Source organism: Tricharina praecox, assembly GCF_024521635.1.
Source record: "Tricharina praecox strain CBS 144465 chromosome Unknown BZA05scaffold_1, whole genome shotgun sequence".
In the NCBI taxonomy this organism is placed as follows: Eukaryota; Fungi; Ascomycota; class Pezizomycetes; order Pezizales; family Pyronemataceae; genus Tricharina; species Tricharina praecox.
In genome coordinates this window covers 2,953,176-2,979,928 of record NW_026250403.1, presented here as the reverse complement: position 1 = coordinate 2,979,928, position 26,753 = coordinate 2,953,176, and the positions used below count along the sequence as shown (strand labels likewise).

Genomic DNA, 26,753 nt, shown 5'->3' with positions numbered 1-26,753 from the left:
CAAATCCCGCCCGCCTTGAAAGATCCACCGTCCCAGCCAAAGAACCAACCAAAACCAACAACCGGCGGCGAGCTCCATCCCACCACACACACTGCTACACTTCACACGCAACGCACACAGCTTCCAACGATTCACGACGACCACCACCACGACGAAGACGACGAAGACTACTCAAGCGGAAGAATCACAACTTTCAAACTTCCAAATCCATACCTGTGAGTTCGGCCATCGTCATCGGCTATTTTGATCTCCTAAACGAGAGAGAGCCGTTCTTGCTTGTCTGCTTGCTTCTCTTGCCCGGCCCCTCCTCCTCCGCGACTGCACGCACTGCCCCACCAATCGTCACTGGCTTTCACTTGCGAAGGCGATAACTATCAGTGTATATATCTGTTTGCGGCTGTGCTTCTGCGCCTTCGGCAGGTTCACGAGAAGCTGCTTGCCTTGTTCTTTTCGTCTTTGTTGCTGGGCTCTTTCGATGATGATTGCTAACAGCTGCGAGTCCCCGGTGTCACAGTAAACTTCATCCCACACCCGCAATTTCGTCACCAGGGTTGCTTAGCTAGCCCAACGAACCCATCTGACCACCAACCTCCACCACCCCGCCACAGACATCCCGCCCCACCCCTCTCCTACCACCCTGTACTTTCGACGACCAAAGAAGCCGCCAGCCATGTTCTGGCGATTCGGCGGATACGCGAACACCTCGACGCTGGACACGATCTTGGAGAAGCCAGATGTGACGCTCGAGGAATTGCTGGACGAATCGGATCTCATCCAAGAATTGAAGCAGCACAACACGAAGCTTATAGAGTTCCTGCGGGACGAGAAGATACTGCGGCGGCTGCTGGAATACGTGATCGCGCCCAAGCCTGCGCCGCGACAGAAGCCGACACCGAAGCAGGATGGTGGGGATTCGGATGACGAGGATTCGGACGAGAGCGACCGTATCGCTCTTGAGGCTGAACGGGAGAAGACAAGGCTGAAATATGCTTATGTTTCCTGCGAGGTCCTGTCGAGTGAGGCCTGGTCGCTCCTGGAGGCGCTGATGCAAAACATCGACCACCTCCGAATGTTTTGGACGTTCCTGGAACGCCCGCCGCCATTAGACCCCTTGCAGGCTAGTTATTTTACAAAGGTCAACGAGACTTTATTGGACAAGAAGACCGAGGAGATGATGTCATTTGTTAGAAGCCTCGACGGAATAGTACCCCGTATCTTGAAGCATGTCGATTGCCCGATGATCATGGATCTGCTGCTCAAAATTATCAGCATGGAGAAGTGTGAGGGTGGAGCGGGTATAGTTGATGTTTGTCCACACCGTGACCCCCGACATTGGAAGCCACAGAGCTGATTCAGATTCTTCTCACAGTGGCTACACTCGCAAAACCTCATCCCTCTATTACTCTCATTCCTCTCCAGCGAACACAGCCAGTCGACACAGACCGCTAGCGGTGACTTCATCAAGGCGCTCATCACAATATCCGCCAACGCCTCGCAGAACGAACAGTCCTGCATCGGCCCGAACGATCTCACCCGACAATTGGTATCGCAAGAGTGCATCTCGGGGCTCATTTCCGACATGCTCAAGGGCGGAAACCCCCTGACGGTTGGTGTCGGAATAATCATTGAGGTCATCCGGAAGAATAACTCCGACTACGATCCCGATATCGGCACCGGGGTGGACAGCGTCCCTTCGTCGAGAGATCCAATATATCTCGGCACTCTACTCCGACTGTTTGCGAGCCATGTTCCGGATTTCATGAAACTCATTATGTCGTACGGACACACGGTGAACGCGGACGGCAGTAAGAACGAGAGCAAGCGGGAACTCAAAGTGGCCTTCGGCGGTGCGATCGAGCCCCTTGGCTTCGACAGGTTCAAGACGTGCGAGCTCATGGCGGAACTCTTGCATTGCAGTAACATGGGCTTGTTGAATGAGAAAGGAGGTGAACGATATGTCAGGGAGAGGGACCGCGAGAGGGAGAGACTGAAGGCGGCGCGGCTCCAACACATGCTTGCGACGGACGAGCTGGTGGATCATCATGCCGGTGTCGAAGGCGTGGTTGTGGAAAAAGCGCCTCTTCAGGTTCAAAACGGTGGCGTTGAGATGTCGGACGACGGTATCAACGAAGAGGAATTCGAGGATGTAATAATCTCTGGGATGCTGGACGATGTTCGCGCCGACGCCGACATGGAATGCGAAGATCTGGCGAACATCCATGACATCCACGATGAAGGCCGGAGGGACGATGACGAGGATCTGTTTGTCGATGAGCCTCTGTCTCCACCGTCGAAACCGAAGGATACTATTGAGGACACTACCGAAGCCGTTATGGTCCCGATACCGACCGATGATATCCCTCCACTGGACAAGACTCCAAGCGAGCCCCAGGCGCCCCAGAAAGATGCGGATGCGCCGACCACAGCACCTCAGGAGACAAAATCGCAAGTCGATGTACACATGAGTGATGCGCCTCCCGCCTACCAGGAGAAGGAAGATCCAGTACCTGCGCAGCAGAGCAGTGAAGCGGCGCCTAAGGATACGGAAGTTCCTAAGGCACCCTCGCCTCCGGTTGCGGCAGAAGACGACGAATCCCTCCGGCAGAGCGGGAGGTCACTGGTAGAAGATCTAAAATCAGCAGAGTCATTACCGCTCAGTCCACAAACTCCAGCGCCTGTGACGGCACAGACTTCGGAGGCGCAACAACCACCCCCATCGACCGAGAATAAGGATGAGACGCCGCAACTCGAAGAGGAGGAAAATCTCATGGATCTGAACAGCACTCCTGATACGACCATAGCTGAGGGTGATGTCAGTGTCCGATCGACAGGGTCGCTCGGCTCAAGCTTCACCGAATATCAGGCAATGGTCGAACCGGATCTGGACGGGAATCCAGTGGTCGGTGACTATTTGAAGATGATGTTTGTAGAGCACAAGGTCGTTCCGACGATTCTGGTAGGGATTGCTTCCATTGGGGTCTAATGGGTATGGGATGCTGACTCGTTTCGCCAGGAATTCTTCTTCCGCTTCCCGTGGAACAACTTCCTCCACAACGTTGTTTACGATGTTGTCCAGCAAGTCTTCAACGGCCCGATGGACAGGGGATATAACCGTGCTTTGGCGATCGATTTGTTCGTCACAGGACGGATTACCGAACGCATAGTCGAAGGACAGAAGTATTCCGATAAGTTTGAGACAGGGAGGAGGATGCGACTCGGATACATGGGACACCTGACCTTGGTTGCGGAAGAGGTAGTCAAGTTCGCCGAACGACATCCTCCGGAGGTTCTCGGTTCGAAGGTGTTGGAGAAAGTGTCGGATCCGATTTGGATCGAGTATGTGGAGGAGACGCTTGCGGCAACCCGGGAACGGGATAATGCTATCCTTGGAGGAGTACGGCCGGACATGCACATTCCCCGGATCACCGGGATGGGTTCAGTGCAGTCTCAAACATTCACCAGCAATGCTTCGACTGTCGGCACATTGACTCTCGGAACTGGACTTGATAGCATCGACCTCGCCAACGGAAACACTGCGGGGACTGGTGGTAATGGAAGGGAGGGCGGCATCTTGAGCAGCGGCTTCGGATCTTCAAGCGACGAAGAAGACGACGATATGGAGCATGATGACGACGAAGAGGATGTTACACGGATGGGACTGGGCAGCAGTAGTGATCAAGTGGGTGACCTCAATGACCTTTTGTTTGATGACATCGAGGATATGTTTGAAGACGACCTTGCTTGTTTATGATGACCATGCGCTCTCTCATGAGGCTGGTTATTTTGTTTATATGTCTTTTTTATGTGTACATGTCTAGGGACCTTGTGTGTAAAAGTATCCGGTGGTGGTGTTGAGGATTCCCCCGAGTTGGTCTCTGTTTCTGTTGTGCTGGCGTTCTGGGGGGGCGGTCTCCTGGTGATTAGACTTCAATGTTTTCTTCAAGTACAGGGACCTACACCCGGGAACGTCATCATATCAAAGTACTCCCTGTTGTCATTTACTTATCCTCCTTTCCCCGAAAGAAGAAAAAGGACAGATTTCTCATTATATCCTCGGTGCTGCCCAGCGTTTTACTTGAAGATCCGAAGCTGACCAGCACGATCCCCAAAGTTTTCCAGTTACATCTCCCAAGAAATCAGCAACGTCGACAAGTTTGGCTCCTCGGACGAAGAGGATGAAGACGATGAAGTGTCGTTCACCAGTGCGCCTTCAGAGCCACCTCCACCGCCGCCTTTGCCCCTAAACATCAAGCGTGCCCAGCACCGGACTCAGATCGAGGATGCCGAGAAGGAGGCTGAAGGAATCGAGAATATGGGGGATTTCGATGTAAGACCTTTTTCATTTCCAGTATCAGTATAGTGTTATTAATTGCAGTAGAGCTCCGACGAGGAAGAAGATGTGCTCGAAGGTTCGCTGTTCCGGAGAAGGATCAACTCGACGCATGAGGCCAAGATACGGGAGCTTCTCGAGGACGAGGAAGATGAGTTTCTCAGCGAGGGGATCCGCGCTCTTGATATCAGGAGTCCGATCACCACATATGAGAGCCGTGAGGTGGCGCCGGGTGAGTTCTACGGTCATACCAAGAAGGACGAGACAGCTGCAACTGCTTCCTCCGAGGAGAAGGAACAGCCTTCTCCCGAGAAGGTGGCATCCGAGGATACAAAAAAGGACGAGGCGAAGGGGAAGGGTCTGTCTGAGAAGGCATGAACCATACACACATGGGGAAATTCTTGTATAGATGAAGTGATGACAATCGGGGGTGGGGGGGAGGGGCATTTGGGTTTTCTGTTTTGTTCTGGGGGTTTTTTATTCCTATCTTTTACTCATTTCCTTACCTCTTTGAAACGATGTTACGCATGAATCTTTTTTCTCCAGTCTCTTTTGTTTTTATTCTCAACTACTAGACGGCGGGTGCTTGTGGTTGCCATCGTGGATTCCGGCCGGGTTGATGGGCCCGATGGGGCACTGCTATTGTGTGCTGTTTAGCTTTATGGACCGTATCATATGGTATAGCATGGCTTTTGGGTTGGTTGTCTTCCTGCCATGGATGACGTTTCCATCGTCTTCATTCCACCTTCTTCATCGCTGTGAAGCTTTGAAGCTTGACTCGGGATCACGGGATTATCCGGATGGAGTAATTCAGGACTCAACCGACCATTAATCATCGTCCATCTAGCCCTCGCGCTCAGCCATCATGTGCTTTTTGATTATTTCAATTCTCTCGCTTTCCCGCGGGAAGCTCGCGGTTTGCGGTTCTCGGTGCAGAATGATTAATGAGTGAGTCGAGTTCACAGTGGTGGCGACCCTTGTTGCCATGAACCAATCAAACTCTTGGATTATGCTATCCCACTTAGCCCCGGCATCATCGATTCTCTCCTCCTCCCGCACCACTCTCTCGCACCACTCTCTCGCAACCCTCGCACCCCACGTCCCATTTAATCCCCACCTCTCCACTCAGCGCCGAGTCGAGAGAGAGAGAGAGAGTTTCACACCCCACTGATTGAACCTACGCAAAATGTTCGCCGTGCGAAATACTACCGCTCGCCGGGCCTGTGCTACCGCCGTGGCCGTGGCCAATCGACTTCCTGTTGCGCGAAGTGCCGCCGCAGCTGCTGTCCGGGGTCTGGCCACCGTCAACAATGCAGCTGCTACCCCGCCTAAGAAGACCAAGTTCGGAGGCCTCAGCGACCAGGACCGCATTTTCCAGAACCTGTACGGACAGCATGGAGCGGACCTCAAAACCGCGATGAAGTTTGGCGACTGGTACAAGACGAAGGAAATCTTGTTGAAGGGCCATGATTGGATCATTTCCGAGATCAAGACCTCGGGATTGAGAGGTCGCGGTGGCGCTGGTTTCCCGTCGGGAATGAAGTGGGTATGTATCCATAGCTGTGCTTGTTTGCTACAAGGTGAAGGCTGTAGCAGTGAACTGATGCAATGTGATTGCGCATTTCTAGTCGTTCATGAACCCTCCTGGATGGGACAAGGGCACCACCCCCCGCTACCTGGTCGTCAACGCCGATGAGGGAGAGCCAGGAACCTGCAAGGACCGTGAGATCATGCGAAAGGACCCACACAAGCTCGTCGAGGGATGTCTCGTTGCCGGTCGCGCCATGAACGCCACCGCCGCTTACATCTACATCCGCGGTGAGTTCTATCACGAGGCTACGATCCTTCAGCGCGCCATCCAGGAGGCGTATGCTGCTGGCTTTATCGGAAAGAATGCTTGCGGTTCCGGATACGATTTCGATGTCTTTGTTCACCGTGGAATGGGAGCGTACGTGTGTGGAGAGGAGACTTCATTGATTGAGAGTTTGGAGGGAAAGCCGGGAAAGCCTAGACTGAAGCCGCCATTCCCTGCTGCTGTCGGTCTGTTCGGATGCCCGAGTACTGTGGCGAACGTTGAGACGATCGCTGTTGCGCCGACTATCTGCCGACGAGGTGGTTCTTGGTTCGACTCGTTCGGCCGTGACCGGAACTCCGGAACGAAGCTCTTCTGTATCTCGGGACACGTCAACAACCCCTGCACCGTCGAGGAGGAGATGTCGATTCCTCTTCGGGAGCTAATCGAGAAGCATTGTGGTGGTGTTAAGGGTGGTTGGGACAACCTTCTGGCCGTAATCCCTGGTGGATCGTCTACCCCCATTCTTCCTAGGAAGATTTGCGACGACGTGCTCATGGACTTTGATGCGCTGAAGGACGTGCAGTCCGGTCTTGGAACTGCCGCTGTCATCGTCATGGACAAGAGCACCGATGTTATCCGCGCCATCTCGCGGCTGTCCAAGTTCTACAAGCACGAGTCTTGCGGGTAGGTGTTCTATCTCCAATACACATAATCTGCCACTGACGAAGGCACAGTCAATGCACACCCTGCCGTGAGGGATCCGCATGGACCTACCAGATCATGAACAGATTCGCCAAGGGCCAGGGACGGACACGGGAGATCGATATGCTTCAGGAGCTCACCAAGCAGGTTGAGGGTCACACTATCTGCGCTTTGGGAGAGGCTTTCGCATGGCCTATCCAGGGTCTTATCAGACACTTCCGGCCAGAGCTGGAGGCCCGGATGGCGGATTACGCCAAAGAGCATGGTGGTGAGGCGCTGGCTGGTGGACAGTAAGTTGCTTCCCGTTTCCACTGTGGAAGGTAATTTGCTGACTTGAGAAAGCGAGCACAACGCTCGGGAACTGGGCAAGTTGATCTCACCTGGACAGTAGGTGATGAGCATGAGCAAAGGGGGATGAGTGTGTGGAATTGGCATTGTAGAATACGGGATGTTTTCCTGCAGCGGTCGAGGTTGAGGGGGGGTGTGGTGTGCATTGTTCTGCCCTTTATATAGTCCGGTACATTTCTATTGACCGATATAATTGGAGGCTGCTATCGCGATCATGAGTGACGTATTATGCATGCTTGATCCGGGTAAAATATCGCCTGCCGTTTTAGGAAAGTTAGATGCAGCTACCAGGCACGTTTCGTGAATCGTGATCTGTGTCTCGAACCTGCTTCACCTCGAGCTCCACAACAATTTCTCGCCACGACACACACGACAATACATTGAGATATCCGCGTCTCCTGTCGCCAATCACATATACCTAACCAATCTCCCGAATTGCGCTTTCCCTCTTCCCCCCCGAACACTACGACTTTCACGTGGCTAAGCTACCCGCCTCCTTACGCATCCGCCGCCTACGACCGCCCACCTCCCCCGCTGCCCACCGCATGTCCGCACACCTTGATGCATGATCCCTCCTAATGTCACCGCATCCGGCAACAGCCACGGTATGGCGGTGAACGGCCACGGCATCCAGCGGTCCGCCTCATCGTCGTCCTCCGACGGCAACAACAACAATACTAACAACAATAATAATAACGACGACACCGCTCCCCCCATCACCATCACCTCGACAGCGGCGAAGAAGCGCCACCGCGGCCGCTCGCTCCGCAGCAACGTCCTCCTGCGTCCGCGGCGACTATCGATCCCGCTGCCGCCGCCGCTCCCGCCACCGTCGCAGCCGCAACCACAGCCGGACGACTCCGAGTCCGAAGAGGAGTTCTCCAGCGACTACTCCTCGTCCGACGGGGAGGAGGACGGTGATGGTGGTGGTGGTGGAGCGGAAAGCGCCGTCGCCGCCGAGGAAGTGGAAGTGGAAGTGGAGGTGGAAGCGGCGCTCGTCGAGTACCGCATGCTGCGCCCCGTGCCCGAGGCGGGCGATCCGGGCGACACGCTGTTCTGGGGGTGGGTGGTGCTGCTGTCGACGTGGGTGGTGTTCGTGGTCGGCATTGGGAGCGTGCTTGGCGTGTGGGAGTGGGCGTGGACTGGCGGTGCGGCCGGCGGAGCAGCAGCGAAGAAGTGGCCGAAGAGTATTGGGGGCGAAAAGAAGTTCCCCGGCGAGTTCCCGATCCCAGGGTATTATCCTGCCATGGGCATCCTGAGCTGTGTCATGGCTTGGGTCTGGGTTGTCGTGGCGTGGGTCGGGCTCAAGTACTTCAAACATGCAAAGATACAGAGTTGAGTGTGGGTGTACTATTTTTTGTACGGGTGTTTTTGGCTGTGCGTGTATGGTTTTTTTTTCTCTGGGGATTCCGCGCGTGTGTATTTGGTATTGTTGGTGTTTGTGTTTACTCTACTTGAGGGGGGCTTCGTTTCTTCCCTTTATCCAGCGGAAGTTGTATATATAATGTCCCCCTTCCTCTGGTATTGTCTGTAGCAACTTTTCTGGGTGTAGGTATTGTTCTGTTTGATTGGTAGAAGGCCTGGACCATGGGAGTTGATTCTCCATTGTTATCGTACATTCCCCTCTCTGGCAAAAAGTTCAAAAGTTCAAATCTATCCACCACCCGTCCACTCCCATCCACCACTAACTTCGACCCACCCCTCGCGCTCTTTAAACCACTCCGCAAGCACATCTTTTGTAGCCTCCTTCCCTATGCCAGGCCACAACTTGCCGGCCTTCCTCAACACCTTGCCGACTAGCAATTTTTTAACAGTCTTTCGTTTCTGTGCAGCACGGACTTCGGTATCAATTATGTCCCGTAGGAGCGGGTAGCCGACTACGTACCAGCCGTCGCTGGAGGGGATGATGTAACCGTCTGAGGAGAGGGCTTCCAGTGCAGGGGATAGGTCGCTTGGTGTGGCGTGAAGAGATTTGGTCAGTGAGGCGAGGGTAGTGGTGATGGCAGAGGTTGAGCGGAGGTGGGAGAGGATGAGGTATTTTAGTGGACGGGGTGAGTCTGGTGGTTGGGTGGATGGTTGGGTGGATTGTGAGGATGTTTCTATTTCTTGACAGCGGGATCTCCGTGAGGTCTGTGATGGGGTGGGTGTTGAGGCGGGCTGGTGGGCCGATATGATGGTGGATAGATCATCGCAGGGAGGCTCAGGGGTGGGTTGGTAGGTTGAAATGATTGCAGATAGATCATCGTAGGGATACGATGATTGAGCGGCGATCGATGATGGTGGCAGGCTGGACTCAGTCGCCATTGACCGCCGCTCACGCTTGGATGAAGCTCCTGGTTGAGACATTCTTACTTCGAGACTTCGAGATACTGATTGCTGCGACCCTGATATCCCCACCGGTGAGACCTTTCTGCGGGGGCCACCCGGATATACTGGAGGATCCTGCGTTAGTGCAGGTAACATTGCAGGTAGCCGTGGTGCAGCTGCTGGTGGATCATCAACCGGTCTCGAGAATCGTAATGTCTGCGGATCGTGTTGTACTGCCAACCTTGGTTTGGTCTGCGGTGCTTCCACTTTGTCTGACTGGACGGTTCGTTCACTCCGGTTTCCACTAGTTGTACCGGATATCTTCCATACATCCTTCAATGTAGATCTAGCATCACTTCTTGTTCTTTGGGTGTCAAACTCCAGATCCTCATAAAGATCTCGTTTCATCCTCTTGTTGATGTGCGGAAACTCCGGTGAAGGTGACCGTGGCCGCTTTGGTAATGGCGACGGCGCGCGATCCACAGGCTTCTCACGTTCTAAGAGCGTGCTGCTCTTGTTTTTCCGCGTGGTACCCAAAACTCCCACAACAGCAGGCCTTCTGCTGGTGTCTCGGTCGAAGTCTAGATCCGAATAATCATCGTGTATCACTCGAGCGCTGCGTTTGGTTGGTGCGGGTGGTTTTGTGCCGAAATCGAGGTCGGCATATAAATCCACTTTACCGGTGTACACTTCCGGCGACCTCCTGTTGTCCGGCGCTCTTTTCTTCTTTGCCGGTGGTTGTGTTTCCTCCAGTAGTGTGTCCTCCAGTAGTGTCTCCTCCAGCAGTGTTGGCGCGGGCACCCCCTCCTTCCTCCTCCTCTTCTTCCTCCTCCCCTCCCGCTCCTCATCCTTAACCCCCCTCTCGCGCTCCCTCCTCGCCCTCCTCAGCGTTTTCTTATCGACCGACCACGGCACCATCAGCACCTCCCTCTTCCACAGCACCATCTTCCTCCAGCACTTGACCTCGTCCATCGTATTGCTGACCACCTCGACCTTCGCCCTCAGCACCATCTGCCTCGCCCCGCGGAACTCCGTAATCACGCCGCGCGCCTTGATCACCGCGTACAGGCGTACACCGGCAGTGTCCAGGCCGGGCTTGGCGTTGCTGGTCCATAGCAGCACGTCGAGACATGAGCCCGAGCCGTCGTCGACTATTCTTTTTCTTAGCTCAGCCTAGCCTGGTGAGGGGGGAGGAGGGGGGAGGTGGTACGTGTAAACACCGTCCTCTGCTCGTACTCGTCGAAGGCGACTACGGTTCCGACGACCTGCACCCAGCGGATCGGGTGGTTGCTGCCGGTGAAGAAGTAGAGATCGGGCACTCCGGCGTACTCGGGCCGCCGGTAGAGGTTCGTCTGGATGTCGGAGGCAGTGAGACGCGCCAGGGAATCGTAGGTGGGAGATTCGGAGAAGACATATGATGGGTAGAATGTAAGACTGCTGTTGGTCGAGGTGGTGGCCATATGTTGTGGGCTGCGGTGGTGGGGAGGTCGCGTTTTATGGAGTAGAACGTGGAGTCACGGGAGAACGTGTAGCGTGTGGACAGGGTTCTTGAGAATCACGCATCGGCCTTCATCAAAGGTGGTTCAAGAGTGCTTCAACAAACATGAGCAGCCGTTGAATTATGTCTATCATTTACGCCAAAAAACTTTTTGATACGCCAATCATTAAAGCACACCTCCCAACATTCAAGCAGTCCAAGCAGAGAAGAAAAAGGTACATCTAGCCCAATAGAAGAAAAGGAAACAGAAAAAAGCTATATAGACAGACCAGGCAGCCCCTTCATGGTATCTCGGTATCCTATGCATATGTCTCGCTCTTTAACAACCGTACCCATCTAATCCTTAAACTTGTAAGACTTAGTGGAAAAGTCGATAGCACCGCCCTTGTAGCTACCACGCTTCTTCTGTAATAGTGGTCAGCCATCCATCCACACCAACAACAGTACACAAAGCGCAAACGTACCTTATTCTTCTCCTTGGTGAATCCCTTTCCACGAGTAACAATCAAGTCCTGGTGAGCTCTAGCAGCATAGTGGTTCTCGGCGAATCCGACGGCCTCGTAGTCGTTACGCATGAGGGTTTCGTCCTCGTACACTGTGCCGGCCACATTGATGCGCGAGAAACGTTTGTTGGAGGGCGTCTCGATCTTGGGCTTCTTAGCGTCGGGCTCGGATGAGGTGCTGCGCTTGCGCTTGTTGGTTTCGGGCTCCTCCTCCTGCTCCTCGGAAGTGGGAGCGGGATCACTCTTCTTATCCTTCTTGCTCTTGTCCTTCTTGTCCTTCTTGGTATCCTTGGACTTCTTGGCTTTCTTGTCATCTTCGTCAGATGATGAAGAGTCCGAGTCGGAAGAGCTATCGGAGTCGGAAGAGCTGTCGGAGGAGGATGAGCTATCGGACTCGGATGAGGAAGAGGCGCCAGACGACGAGTCCGAAGAAGAGTCGGAGTCGGCGTCTGAAGAGTCCGAAGAGGTAGAGGGTTTGCTGGACTTCTTGGCCACCTTGGCCACCTTGGATTTGGAGTCGGAATCGGAGTCCGACGATGAGGACGAGCTGGAGGACTTGGAAGAGTCCGAATCAGAGGAGGAGTCGGACGACACAGAGGATGAAGAGTCAGAGTCCGAATCTGAAGAATCGGACTTCTTGGACGCCGCATCAGAGTCCGAGTCGGAATCAGACGAGGCGGACGATTTGGATGAGTCGGAGTCCGAGTCCGAGTCCGAGCTGCTGCCATACCTGTTAGCAAGCCCGACCCAGAGTAACGCAAATGTAGATTGCTACCTGTCTTCGCTCTTCTTCTCCTTCTTCTTCTCCTCCTTCTTCTCCTTCTTGTCCTCCTTCTTGTCCTTCTTCTCCTTGGTCTCCTTCTTCTCCTCCTTGACCTTCTTGACCTTCACCTCACTTTTATCATCCCCACTGACCGTAGCCGAGCTATCACTCTTGGCCTCCACATCCTCATCTCCACTCTCATCATCGCTGCTATCCGGGGTCTCCTCGCCACTGTCGCTACTCTCACTATCACTCTCATTCCCACTATCCTCCTCCTCCTCCTGTGCTCCAGTCCCAGCCCCAGCAGCCGCCTTATCCCAAGCCTTCAACGCCTCCGCCAGCGACTTCGGCCCCGCCCCAGCGCCCGAAGTCGTCAACTTCTTCGCCTTGACATCCAGCGGGTAAATCTTCGCACTGGCGTCGAGTCCGTGATCCTTCAGGAACGAGCCGACGAGGGCGATGAGGCGCGGGTCGACAGGCTTTGTCTTTGTCTTGGTGTCTTTGGCCATGGCTTCGGTCGTCGGTCGGTCTTCAATCGTCTGTCGGTCGCGGTGGTTGAGTTGTGCGGACGTGGAGAACACTGGAGTTGCAGTTGAAGTTGCAGTACCTACTTCAAATTTTTGCACGGAAAAAAGACAAAAGTAAAAGTGCGCTTTCGTACGACATGGATGTTTCGAGCTTGCGCCAGTTGGCGCGTTTCTTGGCGGCGGTCACGAGGGGTCGCGGGGAGGGTGAGGGAGCGGGGGTGGCAAAAACGCGAAAAACCATTGTCCACTTCTAGACCCTGTCCCAGTCCCTTTTAGGTTTTTCCTGCGGGGAGGGGTGTGAGGCTTATCTTATCTTATCTCCGTGGCCTCTTCTCTGTTCGCTCGTTCAAGCACGAAAGCACGAACGGTAACTCGGCCTCGGCCCCGCCCTCGAGTGACGAGTCAAAAGAATCCGGAAGCGACAGGTACACGCTGCCGGATAACGGCATTGTGCATACTTTAGGTACATACAGAAAAGCTTCTTCTTGTCTCTCTCAAGCTCTTGATGCAGCACGGCATCTTACCCAGGTCCTGCCTGTAGGTTGTCGATGCAGATCCGGATGCCTGGGGCGTGGGGGGAACTATGACAGACGGCCCCCAACTCCCCCCAACTCCAACTCCAACTCCAACTCCAACTCCATCGAGAGTAGGGTAGAGGAACCACCGGCTGTCTGTCTGGCTGGCTTGCGCGCTGACATTTCAGCTGGACATGTACTCTACTCTACCTATCTGGTTTGCTATGTACCTACCTGTACCGCGTATCTGGCGCAGTGTACTCTACCCACATGGAGGATGGAGGATGGTGGTGATGCCTTGCGTCCTCCTGCACAACTGCGCGACTGCACGACTGCACGAGTGATCGAGCAGCATTACATAGGACCAAAGAGGATAATACCAGACTGCGGACTGCGAGCAGTAGGGAAAGACCAGCGCTTACACGGCCATTTCCGCGCCCCCACCACCGCCGCGCACCGCCAATATGATAACATCTCTTATCTTCCAGGCCACGGGGATGACCACAGATGAACTGGGGGAGGAGAGGGAGGAGAGAGGGGGGAGGACATCTCATGTCCTGTCATGTCCACGTTCCGTCCACGGTTCATCCCCATCCCAATCTTCGTCTTTGTCCGATAGGTACTCTATCATCTTGGGTGAGCACGTTGTCGACACATACATCCTACTAGTATAGACTGTATAGACTACAGTACATAGAGGGAGCAAAGCATCGGACCATGAAGCACGACACCCCGCTCACTACCCACTACCCACCTACCCACCTACCTGAGGTATTCACGATCGCGAGGGAGGGAAGCCGGCATGTGGCGGACATCACACCCCGTCCCGCTCGAACCACCCTCCTGAGTCCTGAGCCTCCTCCTCTCCTCCTCTCCATCCTGGAGTCTGGATATACGCACACACCCAAAACTCGCAAAGTTGACGCTGGAGATCATCACATCACATCATGTACCACCATCCGAAAAACCACCATCCGTAGGCAATCACCGTCACCGGAAAAACCGGATTCCACGTCGCCAGATGAACCACCGCCCCGTATGAAGAACGAAGATGTCACCGTGAGATCACGAGCTCACGGACCTCCACGGGCAGATGGAGGATATGAGAAGTTGAGAACCTCGGATATAATTTCGTTGATGAGTCCGGATAACCACTTACCTACGTCGTTTTTGAATTCGAATGAATTTGCAGCGATACTCTGGTTACAGTGCTACCCACGCAGCCCGTGATCCCTCCCCACTGTACCCACTGTGTATACTCCACATACCAGGTAAGTACATACTGTAAATACTCACGTCCACCGAAGTCGACTATCAGAACTTCTCGGCCACCGACAATCAATAACTTCTCGGCTGCCTTCACCACAAACAAACAATACCCACATAGACACAATACATACCCCGTAGACACAACACCGCCAACCGCAACACCACTGCATCCTGCACCCGCACCTGCACCTGCACGTTCACCTACATCCGCAGGCTGCAGCCATGACCTGATACCGAATCCAGCTGCTCTTCCCTTTGTAGTTATGTTTGTATGTAGGGCTGGGTTGGGGGGGGAGGGGGGGGGGCGTGTCCCATCCACGGTCGTGAGCGGTCTACACACATATTATACCCATAGATATTTGGGGTACATACATGCGCATCTCCCGACGGCCGGATAAACACCTCGCAGTCCTCGCAGGGGGTGCTGGGCTGGACGGCCCAATTTAGAGTAAAGACGTGTGTATCGATAGAGAGAGATAGAGAGAGACAGAGGGGAACAGAGGCACACAGAGCAATGTAATCTGGACGTGGCCTACTCTCCATATAGTGGAGTAGTTGGGGGCGGGAGAGGGGTTACTCCACCGGAGCTCACGCAGGTAGGTAAGCGTGCGCGCGGGAGTGGTTAAGCTTTTCTGGATTTACTTTCCTTCTTTCATTCTTTCTTTCGTTCTGGGAGAGGGAGGTTTCAGGTTTATTGATAACTGATACCGTAATTGAGCAGCCTGGTGTATGTTCGTATGAGATGTATGAGGGAGGGGGGAGACGTCAGTCAAGCTGTCAAACTATATCAAACTATATGATACCTAGGCGAGTGGAAGGGCGGAATCCGAGAGGATATGGCGAGGAAGCATCATATCTTAGTTATCATATCCCATCATCAAGATGGGAAATTGTCCCCCTCAACCGGCCACGGCCACGACCGCGAGTGGTGAAGACTGAAAGTTTGTGCGACGTTGTACACACCTACCGACATACTTGACGTGGTATCGTGACACTGAGAGCACGACAGAGCCTGTGGTGCCGCTGCTGGTGCTACTGCTGCTGGAAGCCGAAATGCAGTGAAGGCTTATATTTGCGACTGTGTTCTGTTCGGGAAAGGATGGTCATTTCAGTGTTAGTTACATGGCAAATTACGCGGATATCGATGCCTTTCTAAATCCTGATTGATGGGATGGGTGCATGGGGAGGCTGGGTATGAACCATCCGCCAGCTGCCAGCCCCGGGAGCTATACGTTCCATCGCGAGGTAGGTATTGGAGCAATGACATTCCGCAGAAACATAGGAGGAGGCCGGAATCCGAGCTCCGTTTGTATACAATTCTAAACGGGGTGAGGCATATCTGCCCGACGGTGGCATGAGAGCTCATCGTGAATCTTCAGAATCAACCGCAGACTCGTATATAGGGTATAGGTATTCCATGCTCGACAGCACAGTCCAGATAGAAAGTGCTCCTGGAACGTAAAGCGAAGATCTGCAGAGTCCATAGCACTCATAGCACCCATCCCTCAAACCCGTCTGGGCATTCATCGATATGCGCCGATGGGCCTCGCTCTGGACCCGTCGACCCTCATCCATAGCCAAGGCCGTTCAACTCTTCTATTGTTCACCCGGGAACATCCCAACTGACTGCCCACGCTCCGCTCAAACGCCCAGACTCTCCCCTCCTCCTCCGCGGCGGCCGCGCGGCTGCGAGGCGGGGCTGGGCGCGGCTGGGTTCACTGTGTTGCGTAGTCCAACATCTCCTAGCAAGATCCTGCAAGGCTGGGTTGACGCGATGGGGATAAGCGTTGGAGTTTTGGGTTGGCATAGTGAGCCTTTGTCTGGGCGTCTGACGTTTGCTTCGATGGATGTTTCCACGGATTCCGGTGCTGTTAATGGGCTAGGTAGTCGGATGCAGAACATAGAGTAGTTGCGGCATGCTACTTCGGCATGCGGCCTCGGGGCCAGGATGGGTTGCGTACATAGATTCTCAGTAAATCTGCGGTTGGCTGTCAGATATCTGGTGACGAGCACGGGAAGTCAGGAGACTTGTCTGCGTGACTTGCGTTGTTGATTGCGTTGTTGACTGGGTGGGATTTCTGGGGAAGCTCGTGTCGGCGATATCGATGTTTGGCGGGCACGGGTGAAGCATCGTCTCAGCCTCGGTCGATTAAGGTTTAGGTTGAAGAAAGAATAGATGGCGGTCTCGGCGGCGACCCTGCCGCAACAATACCACTGCTTCAGGAATTTGGGTCGAGGAGTACACGCACGCAAGACGTCCCGGGGGCCGGCGTCCTACGGTTCTACAGCATTTGAGACAACCCATTCTTGGCCGAGGCGCGTCTTTTCTCCTCCTCTTCCTCCTCCTCCTCCTCCTCCTCCTCCTCCTCCTCCTCCTCCCCGTCGTCGCCGTCGTCGTCTCCTTGCCTACATACACCTTACGCAACTCAATCAGAAACACAACATGAAGCCCCTCATCCTGGTGGGTGGGTGTGTGTGGGTGTTTGTGTGGGTGGGTGGGTGGAAGGGTGGGTGATCATGCTGCTCGACTCTAATTGGACGTGGGACAAACAGATGCGACTGTGGGGGCCATCTTCCAACCATCGGGAATCACGACTTGCCGCCGCGGGGTCGGTGGGAACAGGAGGTGGAGATCCGAGGAGCCACTTCCGCCTGAGCTGCGAAGTTCAGCCATCATTGTGCAGTGCATGAGGATGTAGCTAGTAGTTGATTGGTGGTTGGAGCCCGCATACAGGCTGCCGCCACTCTCTTTGGCTTCATGTGAGGAAGTAGATACCTGAGGAAGTACCTACTCTAGAGCAACAGCGGGCTTTGTGCTCGTGCTCCACTGCGTTAGAGTATCTAGAGTACATAGAGCACTGCGTTGCTGCGTACCAAAAGCCGTGCCGAATCAGCCATGACGTCCAAAGTGCCCAAGCCCGCTGGACTGCCCGCCGTCCTCGCAAACATGCAGGGTCAGGGCGATCTCCGGATACCTGGCCAGCCTCTCATATCCCAACAAAACCACCGCCACCACACTCAACACCACACACCGCCATCGAGCAAAGGGGGGGGAGAGAAGAGAATCCACAGCAGAGTAGAGTAACTAACCGAATACCGCATAAATGCTGGAGTGATAGGACAAGGGGGCCACACTCGAGAACAAACCTTCTCGATGTAGGCCTGCAGGTAAGACACCGCATACAAAGAACATCCCCGCGCCAATTGCCCTGTGGGTCTGGACACTGGACAGGAGTCAAGGGCAGGTAGAGTAGAGTGAGAGTAGGGTAGAGGTCTCCACCGCAAAACCGAGCAGCAGCAGCATGTACATACTCCATGCCTACATACCACTCTACATACCCAGACGTACCGGTAGATTCTACGCTCCCTTTCTCGAGCTGTGCATTGAAAATCGGAAAGAAAATCCCTTGGCTTGCCTGTCTCGGAGTTGTCCCGCCCTCCCCCCCCCACACCCCCAGTGGGTTATAATAATAATAATAACCCGCGGGCATAAGAACGCCGTGACATCCCCTTCTCCCATCATCATCATCATCATCATCACATTGTCGCTCGACAAAGTTTCTGACGATATCTGTACCATCAGCGACATCATCGTCAAATAACACATTACTCTACAACCAATACATCACTTACCAACACCCGGGCTTCAGCTTCTTCCACTTCCCTGTTTCGGCCTCCATACATCATCCGTCTCGGCCTCGGTCTGACTCTGACACGCAGCCACTCGACCCCCGGTGTCTACTGCTGTGTTGCCTTCTGCTTATTCCGCTTCACCTACCTAAAGTGAGTATACTTCTGTCCCCTGCCAGCCCTGTAGCTTTCGTTTCTATCGTTTCTATCGTTTCACACACACACCTCAACGGGTCGCAGACGTCACGGCTGATAGCAGATCCCTCCACAGCTTATTTCCCCCCAGTTTTCGTTTCATCGCCACGCTGGCGGGTTTTTGGTCAATCGGCGGAGCGCTAAAGCGCCGTGGAGGTGTTGGAGGCGGTTCGGATGATAAGGGAAAGAAGAATGGCGACAAGCAACCTAAACTGAAGGAGAAAGCGCCGGTGCAGCCGGCTCCACCTCCGCCCGCCACCACCGACGAGAAGAGAGAAAAACCCCTGTCGACCGAAGTTCCGCCCGAGTATATAACTGAACCCTCCTCCACCCCGAACGACACCGCCGCTACAAACGAAACAAGGAAAATCGCACAGGAGTCTTCCGGGCAGTCATCATCTTCGCGAGCAGAATCATCCACAGCAGCTATCGCAACAACAGCCACTCCCACTACACCACCACTACCCCTACCAGCACCAGTAATCGCTAAGATGGGTACGTTTTATCCACCCGAAACACCCGCGATGGATCCAGCATGACTAACCGAATGCGCACAGAATCCACCCAGGACGATCTCCTCGGCAGCATCCTCAACCGCAACCGCCAATGGGCTACCCGAACGGCCGCGACCAACCCCGCCCTGTTTCCCGCCCTCGCGCAAGGCCAATCTCCCCAGATCCTCTGGTACGGATGCTCCGACTCCCGCGTTCCTGAGACCACGGTTCTCGATCTCCAGCCCGGAGAGGTCTTTGTCCACCGTAACATCGCCAACCTCCTCCCGGCGACCGATCTCTCCTCCCTGAGTGTCCTCCAGTACGCCGTCGAGGTCCTCCAGGTCCAGCACATCATCGTGTGCGGCCACTACGGCTGCGGAGGCGTCAATGCTGCGCTCGCCAACAAGAAGCTGGGACTCATCGACAGCTGGCTCCGGGGGGTGCGCGAGGTCCGGGCAAAGTACGAGAAGCAGCTGGTCGGCTTGACGCCTAAGCAGCAGAGCGACAAGCTGGTCGAGTTCAACGTCATGGAGCAGGTTCGCTCAGTGCTCAAGAACGCCAACGTCCAGGAGGCCATTGAGGAGCGCGGACTCGAGGTCCACGGCTGGGTCTACAACATCAGCTCCGGAGAGTGCCACATGCTCGAGTGTCCCGAGGACCCCGATGCGCACGTCTTCACCGTCAAGGACCCCCGCAAGGAGCTTCTCGATTAAGTCCATGTACTTAGCTAAGTAGGTGGAGCTGTTGGATGTGGACCGAGACTGTGTGTATGTAACTTGACTTGGGTGTGCGCTGTGCTGTATATGGGAAATGGAGATCTGGAGTATGGGAGTGGGGGGACCGTGTGTGTTTCTTCGTATTTTCGTCGAGGCCATTTTTGTTTCTTTTGATTCGGGCCCGTTTGTTTTGTTTATTTTCTTCTGGTTAATGGGGATCTTTTTTTTTTTTTATTTATATCGAGGAGTGGTTTCCGGGCTTTCTGGCGTGTGTGTTTATTGTGGGATTGAACATCTGAACATCTTGTTATCGGGTGTGGAATTTTTTTTTCTCTTTCCACCCTGATCCTTACTCTGCGTTACCTGTCGACATGTTGAGTCCCGTTTTGTAATATCTATGCAAACCGTATCTACGTCGCTTATCTATTCTAAAGTATATGTACAATACTTCCAAGTTCCATCCTGACATCCGTTCTGTTGATCATCCCGTTCCCATTCCATCCCATCCTCGGCAGGCCTGGAGTTTGACTGTGGGGGTTGGGGTAGCTGTTGAAACTTTGTCTGACTCACACTCACACGCATCCTTCTCAGCTCTATTTCTTTCTTCGGGCTGAGGGGTTTTTTCTTTCTTTCTTTGCTCGGCTCGTTGTGCACTTTACTCTATTCTAGCTAAGATGTCGCCATCGCCAAGCTGGGGGAAGGCGGGGCGATGCACGTTTGACTGTTGACGGACGGGACGGTTGAGGGTGAGGATGGGGGGCGTGAGATTCGGGGCGTGAGGTCCGATCTATCCATCCAGAGTCGCCGGCTTGCTACGGCCTACGGGTGGGCCGCTACGACTGCTAGTAGATGCTTAAAGCTGCGAGTGAAGGCGCGGATGGTCGGATGGTATATACATAGGATGGTAGCGGCCACGTGCGCGTCTCGGAGACAGATCGAGTCCTCTCCATGGAACTTGATTCCGTCTTGCGATTTCCATCCGTGCACAAATGCATCCTGTCTAGTGCTCTACACAGCACCGAGTGAGCAACCGTGGCCCCAAGAAATAGCGCCCTTGTCGCCCGCCAAGTTCGAGAACGGCCCTAAGCCCAACCGGAACATTCGTGATTACACCCACCCTTTAACCTCACCACTCGAGCATTTACGGGTACATACCTCGACAAAACACCCCACCAAACACCAAACACCGCACACCCCGCCGGCCCCGAGTCTCGAGTCTCGGCCCCCCCCCCTCCAAATCGATAGCCATCGGCCATCTCAGCGACCCGACCCGGACCCGGACCCGGCCCGAACCCCACGCGCACCGCAGCGCACCCTCGGATGCCGGCAGCGACAACCAATGTTCTCCGCGCCGCCTTCACCGCACCCAGCACACCCACCGTCCCACCATGCCACGCCTAACCTTCTTCCACCTCTTCTACTCAACAACCTTCACCTTCCTCTCACTGATCCTCCTCGCTTTGGTCCTCGTCCCCCTCGGGGACACGATCCAGCAATCGCAGCGGCTCCCCACACACGCGCGACTAGCCAACATCTTCGTGATCTCAGGCAGCTACCTTCTGACAGGCGTGCTGGGGGCCGTCCTCTACACGGCGCGCATGTACACGTTCCGGCGGCTCCTCGCCGCGATCCCTCAGAGCGTGCCGCCCGTGTCGCGGCGAGACCTGCCGAAACGTATGCATGCCGTCGTCACGCGGGGGATTGCCAGGAGTGCGATGGTCGCCAGGGGCGCTAGGCCGTGTATGCCCACTGGCGGGGAGGGGGAAGGGGAGAAGGTCTGGGGCGCGCTGAACCATCCCGGCTGGGCGCCGCCGGGCGGCGAGCTGCGCGGCGTGGAGTATGCGGCGCTTGTGGCGGAGCTGCCGGCGCTGCTGGAGCGCGAGGCCGCGGAGTTGGTGGTGCACGGAGGGGACGTGGATCCGAGGGTTGTGAGCAGGCCGCCAACGGCTACGCTTAGGGCCTGGCTCGAGGGACTGGTAGCCATGGAACTCGCCCCAAGGGACGAGAGTGAGCTTTTCGTGGCGCTGTATGAGCGTGCGAGGTTCCGCACCCGTGGCAAGGGCGTTGAGGAGAGCGAGTTCCGTGCGCTGATGAAGGCGCTGAGGGCGCTGAGGGCCGGGATGTGCGCGAGTCCGCCGCCGACGGCGCAGGAGATCCAGCAGCAGGACCAGCCAGGGTGGGAGTATCTCGACGGCGGAAGGGAGTATGAGGGCTCGGTGCGGGTCGACCGCGACCGCAGCAGTCGCGGATATTTGTTTGAGGCGGCGGCAGGGTATGGCGGGTACGAAACGGTGTCGAGCGAGGAGTACGGGTTCGTCTCGTATGACGCCGGCGCTGGCAGCGGGATTGCCAGTGGCGGGTATACGCCTGACAGATCCGACGCCGGGAGCAGATATCTCCCCTCAAGGGCTAGAACGGCGTCGGGCGCTACTATCATCACCCAGCCGAGACGCAGGTCTGGGTATGCGACTAGCAGCATCGCGGCTTCGTCGGTGATACGAGGCAGTGGCGCTGGTGGTGACGATGGAGATAGTGTCAGTATCGAGTTTGATAGATCCCGAGATCGAGATCGGCGGTTAAGCGTGCGGCCGTCGTCGGGTACGTTTGGATGAAACAACAATCTCAATAACCTCAACAACCTCTCTCTGTCTGTCTGTCTGTCTGTGTTTCTTTTGTTCTGCGTATAGTATAGACTAAGTGCCTACTTTTCTTTTCTGTTTTTGGGAGGCGGCGGGGATGGGTGGACTGGAGTTCTACACATTGTATTGTATCATACGGTCATGGCGTTTTGGGGATACTTGTACCTATAGTGTTTGTTTGTTTGTTTGTTTGTTTGTTTGTGTGTGTCTTGTTACAACTGCCAGTCGGCACATTTCCTACCTTCCTACCTACCTCTCTTGTCATTGCTTCACTTTGACTCTACTTCTTTCTCTTGTCATTACTTCACTGACTCTACTTCTTCTTTCTCTGGTCATGAAGTAAAAAAGTATGTACATATAATATCACCTACCACTTGCAGATATGGAAGGGCCTATGGGACCGGTCCAAGGAGTCCGCTGGACATCCCATCCGAACAAATATATACCTACGGAGAGGCCTACAGGTGCTCATGCTCACTAACGGGATGAAAGGTACTCATGTCTACGAGATATCCATTTATTCGTCTATTGATCCAACCAGCAGCTATCCATGCAGCCAGCCGGCCAGTCAACCGGCCAAATGACCAAACAACCCAAGCACTACCGTAGCTTCACTTCACCTCACTCCGCTCTACTCAAAAGCCGTCGAAATGCAACTAATCATGTCCCTCATGTTCATCCTGTCCATCATCCTCCTCCTTGCCGACTTCCCATAGGGGTATGGATATAGTGTGCAGGAGAGATGATATGCATGAGCATAATTTCAAGTAGGAGGAGGAGGCACGGGAGTTGAAAGAATCAGTGCGGAGGGGTATCATGGACGAAAGGGGAATTGGGAAATGTAAAATCCAGATGTTATTTCATATCGACCCGTCTATCCATCCGTCTATTAAACGCCTCTATCCCCACCGCTTCACCGTCTCGTGACCGATCCGTTACAAAAGCTTCAAATGCCCCGAAATAGCATCGACGACACTCTTCGGCGCTACCCCCCCCCCCCCATTCCGTCAGCATTCCCCTCCCCTCCCCCTCCCCCCTCTGTGAAAGAAGACTCACCAGGCCCCAATCCCAGCACCGTCGCGCTGCCAGCCGCAATCTGAGTCCTGCCAGCATCCCTTACGACCCTCGCGACGACCCCCAGACTGATGGCGGTAGCGAGTAACTCCTCGAGCGCGTCCTCGCCGCCGTCCTTAAGCTGCACGGCAATCTTGGTCTGGCCCCGCGTCTCCCAGCGCCGCACGAGCGCCGGCGCAAGCCGTAAAGCGGTCTTGTAGCACATCAGTGTTGCGTGTCCACATTGCGCTGCAATCTTGCCTTTCGTCATCCCGAGGTCTGTGCGGACTACGAAGATCTACGCGGGCGTCAGTGGAGGCGAGGGGGGGGGGGAGGGGGGGAGGGACGGGGGAGGGGGGGAGGAATCAATAGACCATCTTGCAATCCTCGTCGTTGCCGGGAAACGACGAGATGCCCTCTGCGTTCTCGTCGTCGTCGCTATCATCTTCCTCCTCCTCGTCGCTCCCATCCTCCTCCTCCTCCTCCTCCTCCTCCTCCTCTTCCTTTACCGCTGCCGCCCCCTTCTCCGCCTTCTTGGGCACAAACTCGTCCTCGGAAGTGGGTGCGCTCCGCGCCTTCGCCTGCAGCTCGTGGACGACCGAGGATCTGCGCAGGCCCGAGGATTTGCCGATGTAGTAGCCCACGCTTGCGGCGATCGCCGTGGTGAGCAGGCTTACGGCGGGGTGGGATAGCGACGGGGCCATTGTGTTGCCTGGTTTGGTTGCCGTTGCCTGGGTGTTTGGTGGGTTGGTTGCTTGGTGGGTTGGATCAGATGAGGTCACGTTGGTGATAAGCTTTTAAGCCGCAATGTAGTCTGACTATGTAGGGTTTCAGGTTGGCATTAGTACTTACATATGGCGTTGAAGATCTACATGTGACAGCACGAGTGGATTGAAGAACCTATTAATCACGTCCGATATATAACTTTTAAAGCGACTATACTACAACAGCACCACGCTACAGAGCAACCACCTAATTCCACAATCTCGCCGTCCCATCCGCTCCGGCCGAGAACAGCCAGCACTCCCTGGGGTGCCAGTCGACATCGAGCACGCCGAGCGCCTGCGAGACCTTGTGTCCTCTGAGGATCTTGAGCGGCACAATCAACGGGTTCTCCATCATGTCCGAGAACACCTTTCCGTGAAACACCTGGATTGTTCCGTCGTCGGAGGCAGACACGAACAGTGGCAGACCGCCCTGGTGGTACTTGACGGCGCGGATAGCCTTCTCGTGGTATCGCAGAGTCCGGTAAGGCTTGGTGGACAGTTCGAGGTCGTGCCACAGAAGGCGCTTGTCGTAGGATCCGACGATGATGTTGTCACCACCGGAGTGCACATCGAACGAGGAGATCCAGCGAGCTCCCGGTTGCAGCGTCTTTATGAGCTCTTGTTTAGCCAGGTCGTAGGAACGGACGTAGCGTTGAGTTGCAACAAAGAGGATGGGGCGGAACGGGTGAAACTCGACCCGCTGGATGATACCCTTCGATTTGCGGAAGGGAGACTGAGAGGTGTGGCGGGTGAGCTGGTGAATGGCCACAGCGCGGTTTTGGCCTGAATTTGTTAGATTGACCCCCCAATCAATACAGATGGTCACATACCTTCAGGAGAAGTTGTAGCAAGGTAGTCACCACGTCTGTGCCATGCGATGTGCTTGATCGTGATGCGGACAGTGACTACGACCACAACACCCTGTTCCGCGAGCTTGCCCTCGGGTTTCGACCACTTTCCTGGTGGCTCCTTCTTTGTAGGGTCCTTCTTCTCACCACCCGTCGCTGTTCCGTAACCGTGCTCCAGTATCCGTCTGCTCTCCATCTCCATCTCAGGATCGAATAATGGTGGTACCATAAGGTATAGATCATCGCCACTGTTCTCGTTAGCATGTGTGCCTATATATATGCCAAGATAGTAAACTTACGCAGCAGCCGCCAGAATCGCAGACTCCTTGACTGGTCTCCACTTCACGCAGTTAACGGCCTCTCCATCAGCCAGCTTAATCTTCCATACTTCCCTTCCAGTCAGAATCTCCCAAACGCGAACAGTGCCGTCTTCACCACCCGTCGCTAACCAGATACCCGTAGGATCCACATTCAACGATCTAACTCTCCCTTCGTGTCCACGGTAGATGGTCGCAGTGGTCGTCGGGAAAGGCCTCAGATCTTGTGGGCTGGGCAGCTTGGGCAGCAAGCTCTCGGGATCGATATTCAGCTTATTCCTCCGTACTCTAGGCGCCAAGTACAGATCCAGACACCTTTCGAAGCGCTCATTGAGGAATCTGTCGTAGCCAGGCACCAACCGGAGGGCCTTATGTTTCCTGGGCAAGTAATCCTTTTCTCTGTCCTCTGGATCATTCTCCTCCCACTTCTTCTTCTCCTCCTCAGTAGGCAAGTACTCCTCTGGCGGATTGTAAGACTCGTCGTGCGTCGGCGGGGGTAGCTTCGGCGCGGGGATATGCATGATATGGTCTTCACGCGGCACCTCGTTCGCCCAGATATCGTAGTACTGTGGCTTCTCATCCTTCGGCTTGTTGGGGACTATGCGGCCCTCGCGGATGGCGCGCACAATCTTCATTATCCGCTTTGCCTCGTGCTTCGAAGGGACGAACCGGCGCTTCGGTTCTGGCGCGGCGCTCAAAGGCATCACCTCCGTCTTTGAGGTGAACCACTCTATAGTAGGCTGTCGTAGCTGTCAGCAAACCACCTAATACCCTGGCATCCGCACGGAAGAATCCCACCTCGTAAGGATTGTACCCATCCACAGGCACCTCGTCCATCTGAATCTTGCGCAGGATCTCCAGTTCCTCGCGGGTAAGGTTGAGATCGCCACCCGTGTTCTTGTCCAGCATTCCCGTCCAGCCCTTCGGCACATCAATCGTATCCAGCAGGGCATCCAGCGCCTTACCCTTCGCCGGGCGCATGATCTTCTTCCCGTTAATGTCGTATCCCACATGCGGGTACTCCTCATACAGCGCCAGATCGATGTTTCCAATGGTATTCAACTCCTCGCGGTCGGAGTCATCCGAGGCGTATCCGGTGTCGACTTCGGGGTATATGTATCTCAGATTCCCCGCCGAATCTAGAACTGTCTTGCGGCCGTTCTCGTCGACTTCCCCATCTACCTCGTCCTCATCCTCGTCTTCCTCATCTTTCTCGTCCGCCTCCTCGTCGGAAGAGGGGATCTCGTCACTATCAATTTCCTCCTCGTCACTGCCGACTTCAGGGAATTCGTCGACCTCATCGTCATCCTCCTCTTCGGAGCTGGAATCGTTCCCGTCGCTGTCGTCGTCGCTGTCGAGCGCGCCGCCGTTCAGAAGTCCGGTCTGGAATTCGTCTTCAGAACCGGAGTCGGCGATTATCTCCTCCGTCATTGCTGCCTTTCGTTTTTTAATATTTGAGCCTGCCATTGTGTGCGCGGTGTGGGAGACTTGGTGGGGTGGTAGGTTGGTGGTGGGCAACGCAAATCGCAGTTTCACT

At 54.9% G+C, this 26,753-nt stretch overlaps 10 protein-coding genes across 10 annotated transcripts; 5 read left to right on the top strand and 5 right to left on the bottom strand.

The window, feature by feature from the left end:
• Window positions 1-290: 290 nt before the first annotated feature.
• On the top strand, window positions 291-3,912 carry BZA05DRAFT_23068 (SIT4 phosphatase-associated protein-domain-containing protein). Its single transcript, XM_051479811.1, has 3 exons — window positions 291-1,306; window positions 1,370-2,956; window positions 3,014-3,912. The coding sequence occupies exons 1-3, from the start codon at window positions 671-673 to the stop codon at window positions 3,749-3,751; spliced, it is 2,961 nt and encodes a 986-aa protein (XP_051344771.1). The 5' UTR covers window positions 291-670; the 3' UTR covers window positions 3,752-3,912.
• Window positions 3,913-5,329: 1,417 nt separating this feature from the next.
• BZA05DRAFT_383554 (uncharacterized protein) lies at window positions 5,330-7,394 on the top strand. Its single transcript, XM_051482232.1, has 4 exons — window positions 5,330-5,876; window positions 5,959-6,809; window positions 6,860-7,117; window positions 7,170-7,394. Exons 1-4 carry the CDS (start codon window positions 5,517-5,519, stop codon window positions 7,216-7,218), a joined length of 1,518 nt encoding a protein of 505 aa, XP_051344770.1. The 5' UTR covers window positions 5,330-5,516; the 3' UTR covers window positions 7,219-7,394.
• Window positions 7,395-7,498: 104 nt separating this feature from the next.
• BZA05DRAFT_383552 (uncharacterized protein) lies at window positions 7,499-7,964 on the bottom strand. The gene has a single exon (XM_051482231.1). It carries the CDS (start codon window positions 7,896-7,898, stop codon window positions 7,656-7,658), a length of 243 nt encoding a protein of 80 aa, XP_051344769.1. The 5' UTR covers window positions 7,899-7,964; the 3' UTR covers window positions 7,499-7,655.
• A 220-nt stretch (window positions 7,965-8,184) lies between these two features.
• Window positions 8,185-8,514, top strand: BZA05DRAFT_330393 (uncharacterized protein; the record flags this gene model as incomplete). Its single annotated transcript, XM_051480535.1, has 1 exon — window positions 8,185-8,514. The coding sequence occupies one exon, from the start codon at window positions 8,185-8,187 to the stop codon at window positions 8,512-8,514; it is 330 nt and encodes a 109-aa protein (XP_051344768.1).
• A 1,510-nt stretch (window positions 8,515-10,024) lies between these two features.
• Window positions 10,025-11,008, bottom strand: BZA05DRAFT_23003 (uncharacterized protein). Its single transcript, XM_051479805.1, has 3 exons — window positions 10,693-11,008; window positions 10,362-10,633; window positions 10,025-10,293 (listed from the first exon to the last, which is right to left on the bottom strand). Exons 1-3 carry the CDS (start codon window positions 10,940-10,942, stop codon window positions 10,159-10,161), a joined length of 657 nt encoding a protein of 218 aa, XP_051344767.1. The 5' UTR covers window positions 10,943-11,008; the 3' UTR covers window positions 10,025-10,158.
• An 82-nt stretch (window positions 11,009-11,090) lies between these two features.
• BZA05DRAFT_383547 (SRP40, C-terminal domain-containing protein) lies at window positions 11,091-12,989 on the bottom strand. The gene is made up of 3 exons (XM_051482230.1): window positions 12,259-12,989; window positions 11,445-12,204; window positions 11,091-11,385 (listed from the first exon to the last, which is right to left on the bottom strand). The coding sequence occupies exons 1-3, from the start codon at window positions 12,753-12,755 to the stop codon at window positions 11,317-11,319; spliced, it is 1,326 nt and encodes a 441-aa protein (XP_051344766.1). The 5' UTR covers window positions 12,756-12,989; the 3' UTR covers window positions 11,091-11,316.
• A 5,940-nt stretch (window positions 12,990-18,929) lies between these two features.
• Window positions 18,930-19,589, top strand: BZA05DRAFT_329831 (carbonic anhydrase; the record flags this gene model as incomplete). The annotated part of the gene is made up of 1 exon (XM_051480507.1): window positions 18,930-19,589. The coding sequence occupies one exon, from the start codon at window positions 18,930-18,932 to the stop codon at window positions 19,587-19,589; it is 660 nt and encodes a 219-aa protein (XP_051344765.1).
• Window positions 19,590-20,980: 1,391 nt separating this feature from the next.
• Window positions 20,981-22,947, top strand: BZA05DRAFT_440753 (uncharacterized protein; the record flags this gene model as incomplete). The annotated part of the gene is made up of 2 exons (XM_051486624.1): window positions 20,981-22,190; window positions 22,874-22,947. 2 exons carry the CDS (start codon window positions 20,981-20,983, stop codon window positions 22,945-22,947), a joined length of 1,284 nt encoding a protein of 427 aa, XP_051344764.1.
• On the bottom strand, window positions 22,736-24,062 carry BZA05DRAFT_470337 (peptidyl-tRNA hydrolase PTH2-domain-containing protein). The gene is made up of 3 exons (XM_051487892.1): window positions 23,659-24,062; window positions 23,288-23,582; window positions 22,736-23,216 (listed from the first exon to the last, which is right to left on the bottom strand). The coding sequence occupies exons 1-3, from the start codon at window positions 23,986-23,988 to the stop codon at window positions 23,167-23,169; spliced, it is 675 nt and encodes a 224-aa protein (XP_051344763.1). The 5' UTR covers window positions 23,989-24,062; the 3' UTR covers window positions 22,736-23,166.
• A 133-nt stretch (window positions 24,063-24,195) lies between these two features.
• Window positions 24,196-26,746, bottom strand: BZA05DRAFT_432922 (NUC169 domain-containing protein). Its single transcript, XM_051486239.1, has 4 exons — window positions 26,015-26,746; window positions 25,199-25,956; window positions 24,882-25,147; window positions 24,196-24,834 (listed from the first exon to the last, which is right to left on the bottom strand). The coding sequence occupies exons 1-4, from the start codon at window positions 26,681-26,683 to the stop codon at window positions 24,257-24,259; spliced, it is 2,271 nt and encodes a 756-aa protein (XP_051344762.1). The 5' UTR covers window positions 26,684-26,746; the 3' UTR covers window positions 24,196-24,256.
• Between the last annotated feature and the right edge of the window lie 7 nt (window positions 26,747-26,753).